Source organism: Genypterus blacodes, unplaced genomic scaffold (assembly GCF_046128005.1).
Source record: "Genypterus blacodes isolate CSIRO-AG114 ecotype Tasmania unplaced genomic scaffold, CSIRO-AGI_Gbla_v1 ptg000104l_1, whole genome shotgun sequence".
In the NCBI taxonomy this organism is placed as follows: domain Eukaryota; kingdom Metazoa; phylum Chordata; class Actinopteri; order Ophidiiformes; family Ophidiidae; genus Genypterus; species Genypterus blacodes.
Window position 1 is genome coordinate 1,199,001 of NW_027466908.1, and position 13,741 is coordinate 1,212,741.

Sequence of the window (13,741 nt, forward strand, 5' to 3'; positions counted from 1 at the left end):
CTGCTGTTGTGATGAAATCTGTTTGTTTTTTTTGATGGGATTAGCTCATAATAGTTCTTAAACTGAATAAGGGAAACCAGGAGCTGCTGGAGTGGTTCTTAATGGCTTAACAGCTAATGAGTACTTCCTGTCTTAAGCCACTGACATACTTCTCTGGTCTCACTAGTTTTGTATCAGTGTGCGTTTAACATTTTCTTTTGAGAGGCAGATAAACAAAAGTGGGTCAGTGAGTTTATGCATATGCTGTGCCCCTCGCTGCACAGGCATGTAAGTGCTGTATGTAATCAAGCAGTAAAGGTTCTCTTCACTCACATTGATCTCCCAACGTGCTGAAACTGATACAGCCAACAATCTCAAATGAATATCTGATTATTACACACACACACACACACACACACACACACACACAGCTTGACTCCCATGCAAAAAAAAGTGCTCTGAGACAGATTTGGACAGACATACTTCAACAAAATCACATGAGAAAGCAGCGCAGGGTCAGGATGCGGGGGCACTAATAACTTACAGACGTCGTCCTGAAGGCGCGGAGGATGAGCTGGAAAAGGAGTGCGAGTGTGAAATTAGACACCTGATAGGCTGTCTGTGGGTTTTATTGTGTACTGTACGCGCTGTGCGTCTAATGTAAACCCACCGTCTTTGCCAACACGGTGTAGGAGAAGAAATATAGATGTTCAGGAGCCTGGGAATGAGTTTTTGTCCGGCAGAAGCCAGAAACACAGTTTTCCAAAACCACACACCAAACATTGACCCCCCAACTTAAACAGACCGCTAACTCACTGGCACAGTTCCGACACACATGGTTCTAGGCTCCTGCTAATGGGTGTGTGAAAGTCTCATCTGAATTTTGATGCAGTTACATGAAATCTGGAAGTGGCTTGTGGCATCGCAGACCGACGCAAATCTCACAGTTTGTTGGTGTTAACATTTGCTCAAAAGCTGCAGTGCTCAACTTCCAACCACTTGCTCCACGTCTAACTCACACACTTGAAATCTGTCCATTGCAATCTGTTTCTATCATTCCTGCTAAAAAATGGCATTGACCTTGACCTGATATGGGACAGAGTTGGTGGAGCTGCAGTGACGAGCAGAAGCAACAGGGGAACCTTGCAGAATATTAGGTTTTGAAGGAGAACAGCTACAACCAATTACATATTTGCGTGGAGTGTGTTTGCAGTTGTTTACTCTGTAGGCTGTTTCAAGCACGACAGCCCGCTCTGGATCAGATTATTTATCCCATGTTAATCCAAAAAGCTCTGTTACTGTGTTTGTGTGTAGGTGAGCGACGCATTGAACCCAGCGCCCTCGTTGCATTCTCGGTATTGTTGTTGTCTGTGCTTTTGTAAACCACAGACACTTCTTTATTTAGTCACTTCACTCCCTCTCCCTCAGTATTCACTTAATTCCGCACTCACAGGCCACTGAACTCAAGAAAGAGCCAAGTGTGTGTGTGTATGTGTGTGTGTGTGTGTTTGCATGTGTGTGCATCAAATTGGAATTAAACCCATTTAAAGTTCTGGGTTCAGTGGCAGCGGCGATGTGGGGGTCAGTTTTCCTCCTTGTCACCATCAAGATCGATGGATGTGACCTCTGACTGCTCCAATTTGTATATAAACACTGCACCGGCCAATCACAGCATCGCGTGGGCTCGTGCCAACCAATGAGAGCCTCTGGCCACATCGTGCTCTGTGGCACTCCCATCTTTTGTCCCTCAGGATTAGTGCCGTGGCAACGCTGGTCGCCTGGGAAGTGAGTTTCCCAGAGCAGTGGGACGAGGACAGAAACAGACGACCGATGGTAACACTCCAAGTATCGCCGCCCTCCCAGCCAATTGGGAAACAGAACGGGGGTGTATATTTGCGTGCATGGAGGAGGGAAGGAAGGGGGGGGGGGGCTTCTGCTTCCAACCCAAAAACTTCCACCTAGACTGCCAACTCTAATGAGGTGCCATCCTGGGTGAAATGAGTGTGTTTGTCTGTGAGTGAGTGGGTGGGTTGGAGAGGGGCTGTCCTTGTGTGTCCGTGGCCAACTCCTCTGTGTGGGGTACTCTGCTGAGAAGTCACCCCACTCTCCCTCCCCTTTGTGTTGGTGGACTACATTAGCCAGAAGGGCGGAGGTCCAGGCAGCTGAAATCACCACTGCTGATGAAGCATGTGACTCCAGACCGAGGCCCTTTTGTTTGGACAATTGCAGCCAACACACAGAGTTGTGCAAATGCAGTGGGAATGGGCAAAGCATGGGAATGAATGGACATTAGCCATTATTGAAGTCTGCTGTTCTGAGACGGATCTGCCTGGTTTGTAAAATGGTGAAACCAGAGTGTTTGAATGATGAAAAACTGCGATAAAAGCACTCATTCAAAATCAGGCGGCTCTGTTCTGTTTTGTTTCCTTTCTTCTTTTCTTGCAAAGAAGTGAAATTCCCAGTGCAGAAACCTTCACACAATACATTTGACTTTTATAGTCTCCTCGACCTTGAAGGCGTCCCCATAGTAACATGAATCATCTCTCTCTCTTTATTAGTTTCGGAAATATGAATGGAAATGGATAATTGAATAATGGCGCTGTGGTTCTGGATGGAGCTAAGCAGCTATTAAAGATGCATCAAAACGGATTAGACTTTACTGAATCAGAATGATTTTACTATTTGTAGCCCTACTGGACACCCAGCAGTGCCTGGGTAAACATAACTCACCTTCATAATGTTTAGGCACAGGATTCAATGTCTGTACAGGAAACAGGAACGCCACTTTGACCTCTTGTCAACAGGACCAAACAGATGTGTCCCCACCTGCCCAGTGTCAGAGGCAGAAAGCTACACACCTGACAGCTTGTTTACGCTCGATATGAAATGAGGCTGATGAAATCTGCAGTCAATACCGATAAAGCCAGCGATTGCACAAATATGCAGCACACTGACATCACACCGTCCCCGCCTCCACCTCTCCCCCTTTCTCAGTTAGGGTTCTGATATCTCAAATATAGCCGAGTCACCTCAGTTTCAACCTTACCACACACACACACACACACACACACACACAAACACACACACGCACACACACACACACACACACACACACACACACACACACACACACACACACACACACACACACACACACACACACACACACAGACAGGGCATTCATGTGTGCTCTCATTGTGCTCCACGCTCTCATTTTCTGACCTTAAATCCTATTCATGAGGTCGCATTGAATCCAGGGGAAGACAGGGGACCATGAGCCACGGGCTGCTGTCGTGAGTCAGTATGCTACCTTAAGTTACGGCCATTACAGGACTTCAGTTCAGATGCGACCATAAAGCTTCAGTTATGTTGTGTCTTACTGTCTACTGGCCTCTAGCATGACTTACTTTACTACTCAATAACTCATTTATAATTACACATATAATCAGTTTGGATCCCTCTCAGACAAACTCTAGCGCTATCTCCTGCTCATATGGTCGCCTGCGGAAAGATGAAGCGGGCTGTGCAGGAAATGCACACACAGTTCATTTCCTAACCCTGTTCACTCCTATTCCCGAGTGTCATGCTGTCATGTTAGTGTGATCTAAGCATGCATCCTGCCAGCTGTGCGTAACCGATTCTGTCTGAAACTGGGCAGACTCAGTGCTCCTTCCCTTTCCCTCTCTATTTCTCTTTCTCTCTGCAGCTTCAGGGTGAAAGTGCTTGAAGCTGTCACAGCAGAGCTGTGATTGTGTGCTGCACAGGACAACCTCACAGATGCTCTGAGGTGTGATTTCCAGGTTGTCAGCAGGGTCCCAACATTACTCAGCAAAATTATAGAATACAGTTCAAATCTCTGCTCATTTGGCTTTATGGTATAGTTTATGTGTGGACACTATTGCACAAAAAACAATAACATTACACACGTTCCATGTGTTGTAACAGAACAAACTGAATTCTAGTGCCATTGAGCCAAAATTGAACAACTGTCTGTCAGTAGCTGTCAGACCTTGTTGAACTGATTGTGTACTCAATGTTCTTGCCGTAACATTTGGATGGAAAAATTAAACAATCTGATACGCACAATAAGGAAGACATCAAGGCTGTAGAACCAAGGCAGAGGAGAATAAAATTGACCAGCAGACAAAAGCAAACAGCCTACCGCAGCTGGACCCAAAGCCGAGCCAGAAGTTTCTCAGCCTGGAAAAATGCCAGGTGCCTTCCTCAAGATGCTCCGAATTTCAAGGTCTGTGATGAGCAGGAGACCATCTGTCAGCAGACCCTGTAGGCCTCGATTTATCTCCCTGAGCTGGAACTCTGGAGGCTCGTGGGAGAGACGGAGTCCATCAAACTGATGGCCTGCGAGAGGTGGAGCAGCTCAGACAGATGCTGCAGAAAGGGAAGACTCTCGCTGGCGAAGCAGCATCAAAGAGCAAGACCAGGATCAAGGCCCTGGAGCTTCGTCTTTTGGACAAGGAGAGAGTCACAGTGGAGATTCTTGCATAATGCCAGAAAGTTCAAAGGAACTCACCAGGAGAAGAGAGAGAACCATCAGGTGTTGGAGAGATGCCTGGCTGAGCAGATGGAGGAAGCTGCCAGGACAACATTCAGAGCGAGCATCTCCAGTGGCACAAGAGGGCTGGTTTCCTACGGGTCATTGCCAACATGCATCATTCTCTCACGTCCGCAGAGAGGAGACCCAGATCAGGAGAGCCAACAATGAAGAGGGTTGCTGGTTTGGAGCAGCATGTGACAAAGATTCCAAGAAATCCACAAACCCATTACTAGCTCAAGTGAGCCAGAAACATTTGCTGTAGGAACTAGGCTTCACTCCGCCCTACCACCACCACCTTAATGCTCCTCCCTCACCTCTTTCACCTGAAGTACAAACTTCTACCATCACAACAGCTGCAAATTCATTCACTCGTTTGTTCCTACAATGTCTTATGTGACAATTACATCTTAGAAATTTTGTTTATAGGTGGAATTCACAGAAATCTAGTGTGTGTATATATTAATATATACATGAAGGTGTTTTGAGAATTTTCTGCAATTCTTCTGAGTCTCCTTGTAGTTTGTGATGTCATTGTTGGATCAGTGGACTTGTCAATAGTAGATGGGTCATAATGGTCAATTTAATTATTTTGATGTCTTAATATCTCTCTAAATGTGTGTTTTGTTGTTTTACAGGCTGGATTATAATTTGTGTGATTTTACTCCACTAACGGCTGATTGACACGACCAATAGTTTATATATGTTTGGTCATACACTCTTCTTCTTCTTCTTCTTCTTCTCTGTAAGTCAAACCTCTCTCCACCTGCGCGCGTGTTGACAGTGGGCACGCGCTGCCCGAGGAGCGACAGTTTGCGTTAAAAGTTCGTCTAAACATTAAAACTTTATCTTCAAATTCACCGTTAGTTTATCGTCATTAGACTCTTCAGTCTTTTCTTTTACTCGTTACATTCAGCAGCTGTCTTGTAAACAACCCCGAAGTCAGCGTCTGGCCGTGTAGCCTAGCTAGCAATCTACGGCGCTATATGACGTCATACAGCTAACAAACTAGCTTTCTGACGCCATAGCAAACAAAACATTAATCAACGCTGTTAACCGCTACAAAGCTCATTTATTCTACGCACAATGGACGCTAATTCGTTAACTACTACTTTGGAGTTCGTTTCCTGTAGTGGGTTCAGGTTGAATATTGAGGAAAGAGCAGTTTTGCAGAGTTCTTTGGTCATATTGAGGAAGAATCACGACTTTGACCGCGTCTTGTACTGGGGCCGGATAATGGGAGGGAGAGATTATTACCACATCGCTCAGGGAAGAGGAGAGGACGATTTGATGGGCAAGAAGTATCTCTACAGGTAAGAGAGAGAGAGAGACGGTGTGTGTGTGTGTGTCGCCAGATTCTTCTCCAATCACAAAACTTTACCCCCGAAATCTCCATTTACTTTATTACATATATTGCCATTTTCCAATTCCAATTTACTACATTAAACAGTCTGAAATGAAAAAGCCGCAGCGTCGCTAACAACCCCGCGCGACACTGAGTTTGGTTGCCATAAGCAACAGGTAAACAAACCTAAAGCTAGCTGCTAGCTCGCTTGTACAAAGTGTGCCATCGACACGGGTGAATCTGCTAACGGTGTGTTCCCTGCGCACAATGGACGCCAATTCGTTAAGTTATTGTTTGGAGTTCGTTGCCGGTGGCGGAAGCACTCTGAGTGTTGAGGACAGAGCAGCTTTCCAGAGCTCTTTGGTCATTTTGAGGAAGAATCACGACTTTCACCGTGTGTTGTTTTGGGGCAAAATAGTGGGAGGGAGAGATTATTACATCGCTCAGGGAAGAGGAGAGGATGAGATGAAGGAGACCAAGTATCTGTACAGGTATAACATGATATTATAGTGTGTGTGTGGGGCGGGGGGTGTCAAGTACTTGCAGATGACATGGTCTCCCTCTGTGTGTGTTTCATTTCCAGCCTCAACTGCATGGACTGGCTCGTGCTCCCTGCTGTCACTGACGTCATGATTGCAGACATGTCCAAAGCAGTAAAGGGTCTCTTCACGGGGGACCCCTCACACCTGTATGAACATATGGAGGTGGTCGAGGGCTCAACGGAGGAGAAGGTGGTGAGTGTGACTCCACACATTTGTAATGGGACCATGATTGAAACAGTGCGAGGAGCTGAATCCCCTCGCTTACATTCACAGTACAAATGGTTTGAACTCCCACTCAAGCTGGGCCTGTGCTCATTCAGTCATGGTGTTAAATTGTATTTTCCCAAAATGATATATCCAATAAACAACCTACTGTAATGTACCTGGAAAAGGCATTGTCCACACATTTTATTATGCTATGTGGTTCCAGGGTTGTTTTCCACTTTTAACAGTCACAAAAATTCCAGATTTGTGAGGGAATTGTCTTCATTGCAGACCAAAGTGAACGAGGAGGAGAGGCTGGCAGTGGCTATTCATCTGATCGACAAAGAAGCATCTGTGGTGCCACGCGGCGCATACATCAAGAATCCATGTGGCCTTGTGCAGACGAACCGGCGCTTTGAGGGTACGTTTATTTACATTGTGGTGCATCTTTAGAACCAACAACGTTCATATTCGCTGCTGAGTTGAGTCTAAACACTGTGTCAATATGATTTTTTTCTTCAGGTCTCACTAACTCAGAAGCAGGGAAGCTTGACAATTACTTTCACTTCACTGTGCCCGGGAAGCTGAAGAAGAAGACGGTCCTGGAGATGGCTGAACTGAGCCCATCCATCGACTTCCTGGAACCACTGAGTGACGACAATCCCAAAGGTGAACATGCAGGCGACACTCAGCACATACAGGACCGCCTAAATCTTGCAATTACACATTTATTTCAACTGCCAGCTGGGTTTAGTTTTACTGAAATAACTATAACCAAATCAGTGCAGTCAAAGTTAAACCCTGTAACCCCTCATCATTACCAAACAGCTTTTCTGAGCATTTACATCAAATGTTTTTGAGGCCTTTACAACGTGGTCTAAAGGCATAAAATGACGTTATCGGTGTGAGGCGTATTCCAGCTGCCATGCTACATTACCTGCATGAGCTGTGTCTCCAAACAAGTCGTCACGGTGATTCAGTCAGACAGAGAATTTCAAGAGCAAATAACAGAGACGTCCTCTTGGTTGACAGGTTTGTTGTACTCCCGCGACCCCACCCTCCATTTTCTCAGTGAAATGATCCATTTTGGGTTGATCACATTAAATAGTCAACACTGTAGGGAGTAAGGAGGAGGTACAATTGCTAAACTAAGATTAAAGTTCTCTGATGTTGACCATCATGACCTTTTGACTGCACATCTGGACCATATGTAACGTGATTTATGGGAATTTATGGGAATATGTTGGAAGACTTTCCATCGTCTTTTCTCATCATTGAGTTTTATGTGCAATGGTCTGATAGGATAAGCCGGGGCTTACTGCTACCTGCTATCACTGGGAAAAATGATTCAAATGTTCCTGTTTGTGTAATATTAAACTTATATGTATTACAACAAAAACAAATCTACATAAGCAGCGTGGATGATAGAAAAGCTTAAATTCTGGCTTTAAAAAGGTCCGGTTTGACGTCAAAGGTTAGTCTCCGCAGCTGGACGCCATAGTAAATGTCGATCTAGAGCGAGGTTGTGTTTACTGTATAAGTGCGTGTGTGTGAGAGAAAAAATGTTTAGTAGCCATGACCAAAGCATGCAACAGCTGCCTGATTTAAGAGAGCTTAAACATGTTTGTGTGTGTTCTTCGAGTTTACACGGATGTCTGCAGCGTCACTCCTCCAGCAAACATTACACAGCTGTCTTGGTGCCACACTTGCTGTGGCCTTGTTAACCGTAGACTGCTTACTTTGCTGAAAAGGAGAAAGAGTTAACATCCTCCAAACGAGACTCTGGGGACAGTGTGGTATGCTGTATCTCCACAAAAAGACAGGTGCTTTCCTCTGAGGCCCCCGTGTTTGAATCCCCCTCTTTCCAAGCAACAGTCCTGCAAACTGTTTTCACCTCCTGATTTATGGCTTGAGGGTTCTGCTAATGCCATGGCCGAATGAAACATCCACCCTGACTGAACTACAGTAGTGTGGTTACAACATGTGGCGTTTTGCGTGTAAAACATCTAAGACGTTTCACAGGAGGAATGATGAAACAATGTGCGGTTTACCAGAAACGCCGCCCTCTGTCTGAATAGATTCACGTAATGGCTTTTGTGTTTTCATAGTAAGCGATCCAGGTTTCATGCTCAGTTCTGCGGTAATTTCTTGGGCTGGTGTCTCCACCCTAATATACTGTGAAACAGGTTGGACCACAGATATTATCAGCACAATGGCCTAATGTGTTACAGTATCTGCCATGGGGAGCAGTTGATGCAGTGCAGTGAGTGAAGCTGATGGGAAAGCATCCTGTCGGCCAGAGTGAGCCTCTCTCTGGCCGAGTCTCAAGCCAGCAGCAGGCAGTCGTGTAAACCGCGAGATAGCACTTCAGATTTCTATCATAAGACGTTTGATTCTGTAAAGTCTCTTAAGAGTGTTGGAGAGTGCTAAATCTCATTTCTGTGTTTGCGTGTAGGATGTTGGAGCCTTCAGTTTGAGTGTGCCGGTCGTGTCTGTGTCATTCGTAGCCTGTTGTGGCTCGGCCTGACCTCCTTTCATGTTCCACTGACAACGCACCATGGATACATCTACATCGGTGATGGGACCAAGAATTTGGACCTTCCCCTCATGTTGTAAATATCCTACTTTAAGAACTGATCTACATGTATAACCGTGAAGTATCTTCTCAGTCTCTGTCCGTTTTTAAATCGGGTTTGTCACTTTCAACTCTCAAAACCAAAATGCTGAGGCGCTGTGATTTTTGCCTTCTACAAGCTTTTTGTCTCTTTGTTTACATGCAATGAAATGTTTCCCCGTACAGTAAATACATTTGAGAGTCAGGGTAAACGGACACACTTTATTTGCATCTAGTATATACAATTAACTCGGAAGACCACCGACTGACCCAGTTGCCGGTGACACACTAAGTTGTTCTACTTCAAGGGCTTTTTTTCAGAAACCAGCTGAGACAGGATAAATGTTTTTGGGTGGGGCTGAGAACGATTCATTAAAAGTGTGACACAGCTTAATAAACAAACCGTCTCCCTCTTTTCCCAGGACAGTATGACAAAAGTCGGTGTACATTGCAGATTTAGTTGCTCGCTGTGTGTGTGTGTGTGTGAGAGGACGATCCTCTGCCAAGTCACTCCTTGTACAGCGAGCTCACACGCACTTCTGTTTGCTGAAAGTGATTCGTCAGGCACTCTGTCCCTCAGTGTTTAATGTAAACGGGCTTGAAGGTGTAACGCACATTGTTCTTCAGTAATGGGTGACCGACAGCCACGCGCTTCTTACACCACTTCAGTCCAGATCTGTAGATGGGCTTCACGGAACTGATGGACCAGCGAGTCAAGTACCTGCGATGTTAACAGGAGAGCGTTACTTTGACTGAGAATCACACACACTGTTATATGTAGAAAGACACACATATAACCATGACATCACCTGTTGAGCTGCGGTTTGGGCTTTTTGGTGACATGGTCCTCTGGAAGTTTGGGTTTGTGGTCAGGCAGCAGGCCTAGAACAACAACACAGAAAGGTCATTTCCTTATCCAATCATCTCTGAAACGTGCAAAAAGCCGACAGTCATTCTGGATTTGTCACCACAGACATAATTCAAAATAGATGAGCAGAGGCAGAAATGACTCAAACGTGGGAGCAGGCAGTGACACAGACCTGCTCTGTGAGCCATCTGCACACAGGCCGCAACTTTCCGATGCTCCTCTAGACAGAGACCCGTGACTCTCCTGGGCAACATGCCTCCATCCGACCTGATGAACTGACTAAGCAACAACACATCCTGGGCAGGGGAAAGAACAGAGGTCAGGCACTCGACACTCACTGATACACTTTAGATCTGTGAATTCATTTACATACTGTGTAGTTGTATTTGTGCTGCAGGTTCCACCGGTAGATGGGGCAGGAGGCTGTGGGGTTTGGAGGCTGGGGGCCCAGTGGAATGTCCACTGTTTGTCCCTCAATCTGAGAGGAAGATTAGGAAGAAGAAGAAATGATCCAAAATAATTCAAATCGTACATAGTGACTTCCTAAGTAGTATAACAGCAGCAGACATAGTGAATAATACAGACGGCCATGAAGGAGGCGTGTGTGATGTACTTACAGTTGTTGTTGCACCATCTTTCTTCTCCACCACTGTAAGATAAACATTGTATAACATTATCCAAATACAATACATCACAAAAATCACAATACAGTCAGAGGCTCAATAACAGTGTTGCTGTGAGATTATGGTGCGAAATAATATTAATAATATTGGAACATCTAATTAAGCGGGAAAAACAATGAAGTCTTAATGGTAAAGGCAACAGTTAGAGCGCAGACATGTTGACAATGTTCCAGTTCGAGTTGTCTGTGTGTGTGATATCATGCTGGCTACCTGGCGATGCTAAGCTCTGAGCGGCTAAATGAAGAGGTTTGTCTCACCGTGGCGGAACCCTCTGCTCTGGATACTTAAAGCGGACAACTGCGGGACATTTATCCTCTGTAGAACGCTCACATTGCTGCCGGTTACGGCCGGTTTAATGGCCCCTAAAGAGCTCCACACGGACCGCAACAACCTGCAGCCAGCCATGTTGGATTGATGACCTTCCCAGTCTCTTCCTCTATGATAATCTCGCGAGAATAGAGTCGGACAGCGACGCCCTTGGTCAAAGCTGGTTACTACACCATGGGAGAAACGTAGAGATAAAAAAATCAGACCAATAACGAATCTGTTCATCTATTCCGGCTTTGGAAGAAAAAACGTTTTCAAGTTAAGATAAATGTATTAATAGCTATAGGAATCTTCATCACTAAGCATGTGTCTCAGAAGACATAGAGCCAAGATCCAAATCTACAATTAATCATCAAATAGATTATTGCAACACAATAACCAACAAAATTAAACACAAGGGGCAAAACATGTTGAATAGAGTTGAAAAAAATCTGCCCTGTCTAAAAATGTTTCTGGCTCTACCTTACAATGACATGAAGATGGAGAGCTCAGCTTATTCCTTATTTCCTCAAGCCCTATTATTATACATTATCAATTTACCTTAGATGTAAGACTTCAGGACAGACATTCAATCAGCCTGTTAAGGTAACACAGTATTTCCACATCTCCAGATTTCTGATTGGAGTTGAGAACATTTTTTGTTGTAAGATGTGAACGATATGTTTGGGAGATTGTTTCAAACATGGTCTGACATGCCAGCGCAGGACAAACCCTGTAATGTATATGATGAACATGTGGCATGTTTCCTCTCATGTTGCTTTTGTTCAGATGCTCAGAGGCCATAACAAAGATAGGGCTACTGTTGTCATTCCTCTCTTCATGCCAAACTCAACTGTTGAAAGGAGAAGGTAACAGAGAGGAACAGTGCAGGAACATGCCCACCTTTCACTGCAGAAGCCAGAAGATACCTGTATATGTTTTTACTCCCACATAGCCACTCAGACAGGGAGCTTGATGTCTGATAGCGTTATCGTGAGAACACTGTGCCTTTGTCTGAAATGCCACATTTTTCTCTGTCCGGATTTATCTTATGGATTCAGCAGCGGGCATAAAGAAACCCTTAAGTAGGCTTATACAGACTACAACAACAGATCTGATTACACTGACCTATAATTAGTTGCTGAGTAAACTTAATGAAGCGAGTCTTGCACAAATTAGCGGTATATACAGTTACATTAAGGACAGCTGTCATCTGTTTGCAATATAGCCGTCCTATGTAGTGTATGAAGACAAATCTGTATGTTTCAGTTTGTTCAGGGTTTGATTCCATTGCTGCAGTCGCTCATACTATAATAGCACCTACTGTTTGCCCCCTTTGGTTTCTAGCACCTTGTAATTATTACCGTTGTGTAACCAACAGGTTTCTGTTTTGTCCTCGGGGTAGTTTAACTTCTGGAAGTCAAAGCGTTCAGCTGGCCTCCAGCTTCAATAAGAATGCGGCTTTCTCACAAATGATTTACAGTCTTCTCCAAATTTATGAATGCGTTCTCTTCCAGAGGTCAGACTATTGCAATAAAGGCAAAGAGATTACATGAAGTAGACCCAGTTGTAAGGTCATTTAAGAACCAAAGAGCTTTAGAAGAAATGTGTATTATGAGGAAGATAGTGCACTTTAGATGATGGACAACTTTACTATGACACGGAATATATTTGTAATCATAACAAAGATTTTCTACATTGTCTCACAAGCTTTTCTCCTCATTGGAAAGTGAACTTGTGCCCAAACCACATTTTGACTACTGTCCTGAATTCACTGTAAAAAATAGGAAAAAGTGTCACAGTTCAACTATTGAGGGGATTGTTTTGTCTGTTCAGCAACAAGCGCTGCATAATTAATGAGTGTAAACATTACATCACGTGGACTGTTCAAAACAACAAGGAGACCTCAGCAGCCGGTTCACCACTGCGGTTCCTTGAGTTCACAGTCACAAATATGTGAACTATTTGTCTATTGCCATCCAAACTGTGGAGTGTAAACGAGCTGCACACTGAGATGCAAATGAAAAATGTGTAACGGTCTCATCCATGGAGCAGAGAGTTGAAAGATGGAGATTACCATCACCCTGCCGTCACAAAGACAGCTTTGTCTCAGTGACCAGGTCCCTTCGTCAAGGACACTTAAGCAGTCACATTCCTCAAGAGAAGCCCAAAAAAATGCCATTTAAAGTGTCTGGCCACCTTCTCCTATGCTTTGATATTCAAATGCAACATGGTACTATACAAACAGGCGCCTCAGCTGAGGAAGAGGGGGGGGTAGGAGTAATCAGATAGGGTCTCCCTCAGATGAAAAGAGCTCGTCTGACATTTTCACAGCAAGTGCTAAGGGACACTGAGGCAATGTTGGTTTGATGTCATGGTGGGAAGTAATAGCTGTGTGGAAAAGGTTAGCTTCTTCACCCTGCTTCCCCGGATAAACTGCTAAACACAGCGTGGAATGGCGAGATTCCAGGGATGTAGTCTTGACCCGACAAGACTACATCCCCACATCCCCACCACATCCTCTTTTACCGCCTCTGTGGTCTGGTTAGGGTTTGATATTCTGGTGAACACGGAGCAGGAAGGGCTTTCTCCTCGGGGCGTAATCAAAAGTTTTACAAGTTATCATAACAAAACCATGGAATTCTGTG

At 44.7% G+C, this 13,741-nt stretch overlaps 2 protein-coding genes across 3 annotated transcripts; one reads left to right on the forward strand and one right to left on the reverse strand.

Annotated features, from left to right (window-relative positions):
* Positions 1 to 5,267: 5,267 nt before the first annotated feature.
* Positions 5,268 to 9,663, forward strand: rsph9 (radial spoke head component 9). Of its 2 annotated transcripts, none has more exons than XM_076160097.1 (5): positions 5,268 to 5,844; positions 6,460 to 6,610; positions 6,914 to 7,043; positions 7,145 to 7,291; positions 9,078 to 9,663. In XM_076160097.1, exons 1-5 carry the CDS (start codon positions 5,618 to 5,620, stop codon positions 9,236 to 9,238), a joined length of 816 nt encoding a protein of 271 aa, XP_076016212.1. In that variant the 5' UTR covers positions 5,268 to 5,617; the 3' UTR covers positions 9,239 to 9,663. The 2 variants fall into 2 exon arrangements, with proteins under 2 accessions (XP_076016212.1, XP_076016213.1); XM_076160098.1 differs by lacking the exon at positions 5,268 to 5,844 and adding an exon at positions 6,064 to 6,367 and having other exon boundaries at positions 9,078 to 9,343.
* mrps18a (mitochondrial ribosomal protein S18A) lies at positions 9,563 to 11,212 on the reverse strand. Its single transcript, XM_076160100.1, has 6 exons — positions 11,045 to 11,212; positions 10,722 to 10,753; positions 10,478 to 10,582; positions 10,277 to 10,400; positions 10,046 to 10,118; positions 9,563 to 9,957 (listed from the first exon to the last, which is right to left on the reverse strand). Exons 1-6 carry the CDS (start codon positions 11,190 to 11,192, stop codon positions 9,813 to 9,815), a joined length of 627 nt encoding a protein of 208 aa, XP_076016215.1. The 5' UTR covers positions 11,193 to 11,212; the 3' UTR covers positions 9,563 to 9,812.
* Positions 11,213 to 13,741: the final 2,529 nt, after the last annotated feature.

Coding starts and splice junctions, on each gene's coding strand:
- rsph9 (XM_076160097.1), top strand. CDS start 5,618: ATGGACGCTAATTCGTTAACTACTACTTTGGAGTTCGTTTCCTGTAGT. Junction 6,611..6,913: donor GCTCAACGGAGGAGAAGGTG/GTGAGTGTGACT, acceptor TCTTCATTGCAG/ACCAAAGTGAACGAGGAGGA. Junction 7,292..9,077: donor GAGTGACGACAATCCCAAAG/GTGAACATGCAG, acceptor GTTTGCGTGTAG/GATGTTGGAGCCTTCAGTTT.
- mrps18a (XM_076160100.1), bottom strand. CDS start 11,192: ATGGCTGGCTGCAGGTTGTTGCGGTCCGTGTGGAGCTCTTTAGGGGCC. Junction 10,754..11,044: donor GAGCAGAGGGTTCCGCCACG/GTGAGACAAACC, acceptor TTTATCTTACAG/TGGTGGAGAAGAAAGATGGT. Junction 10,583..10,721: donor AAGATGGTGCAACAACAACT/GTAAGTACATCA, acceptor TCTTCCTCTCAG/ATTGAGGGACAAACAGTGGA.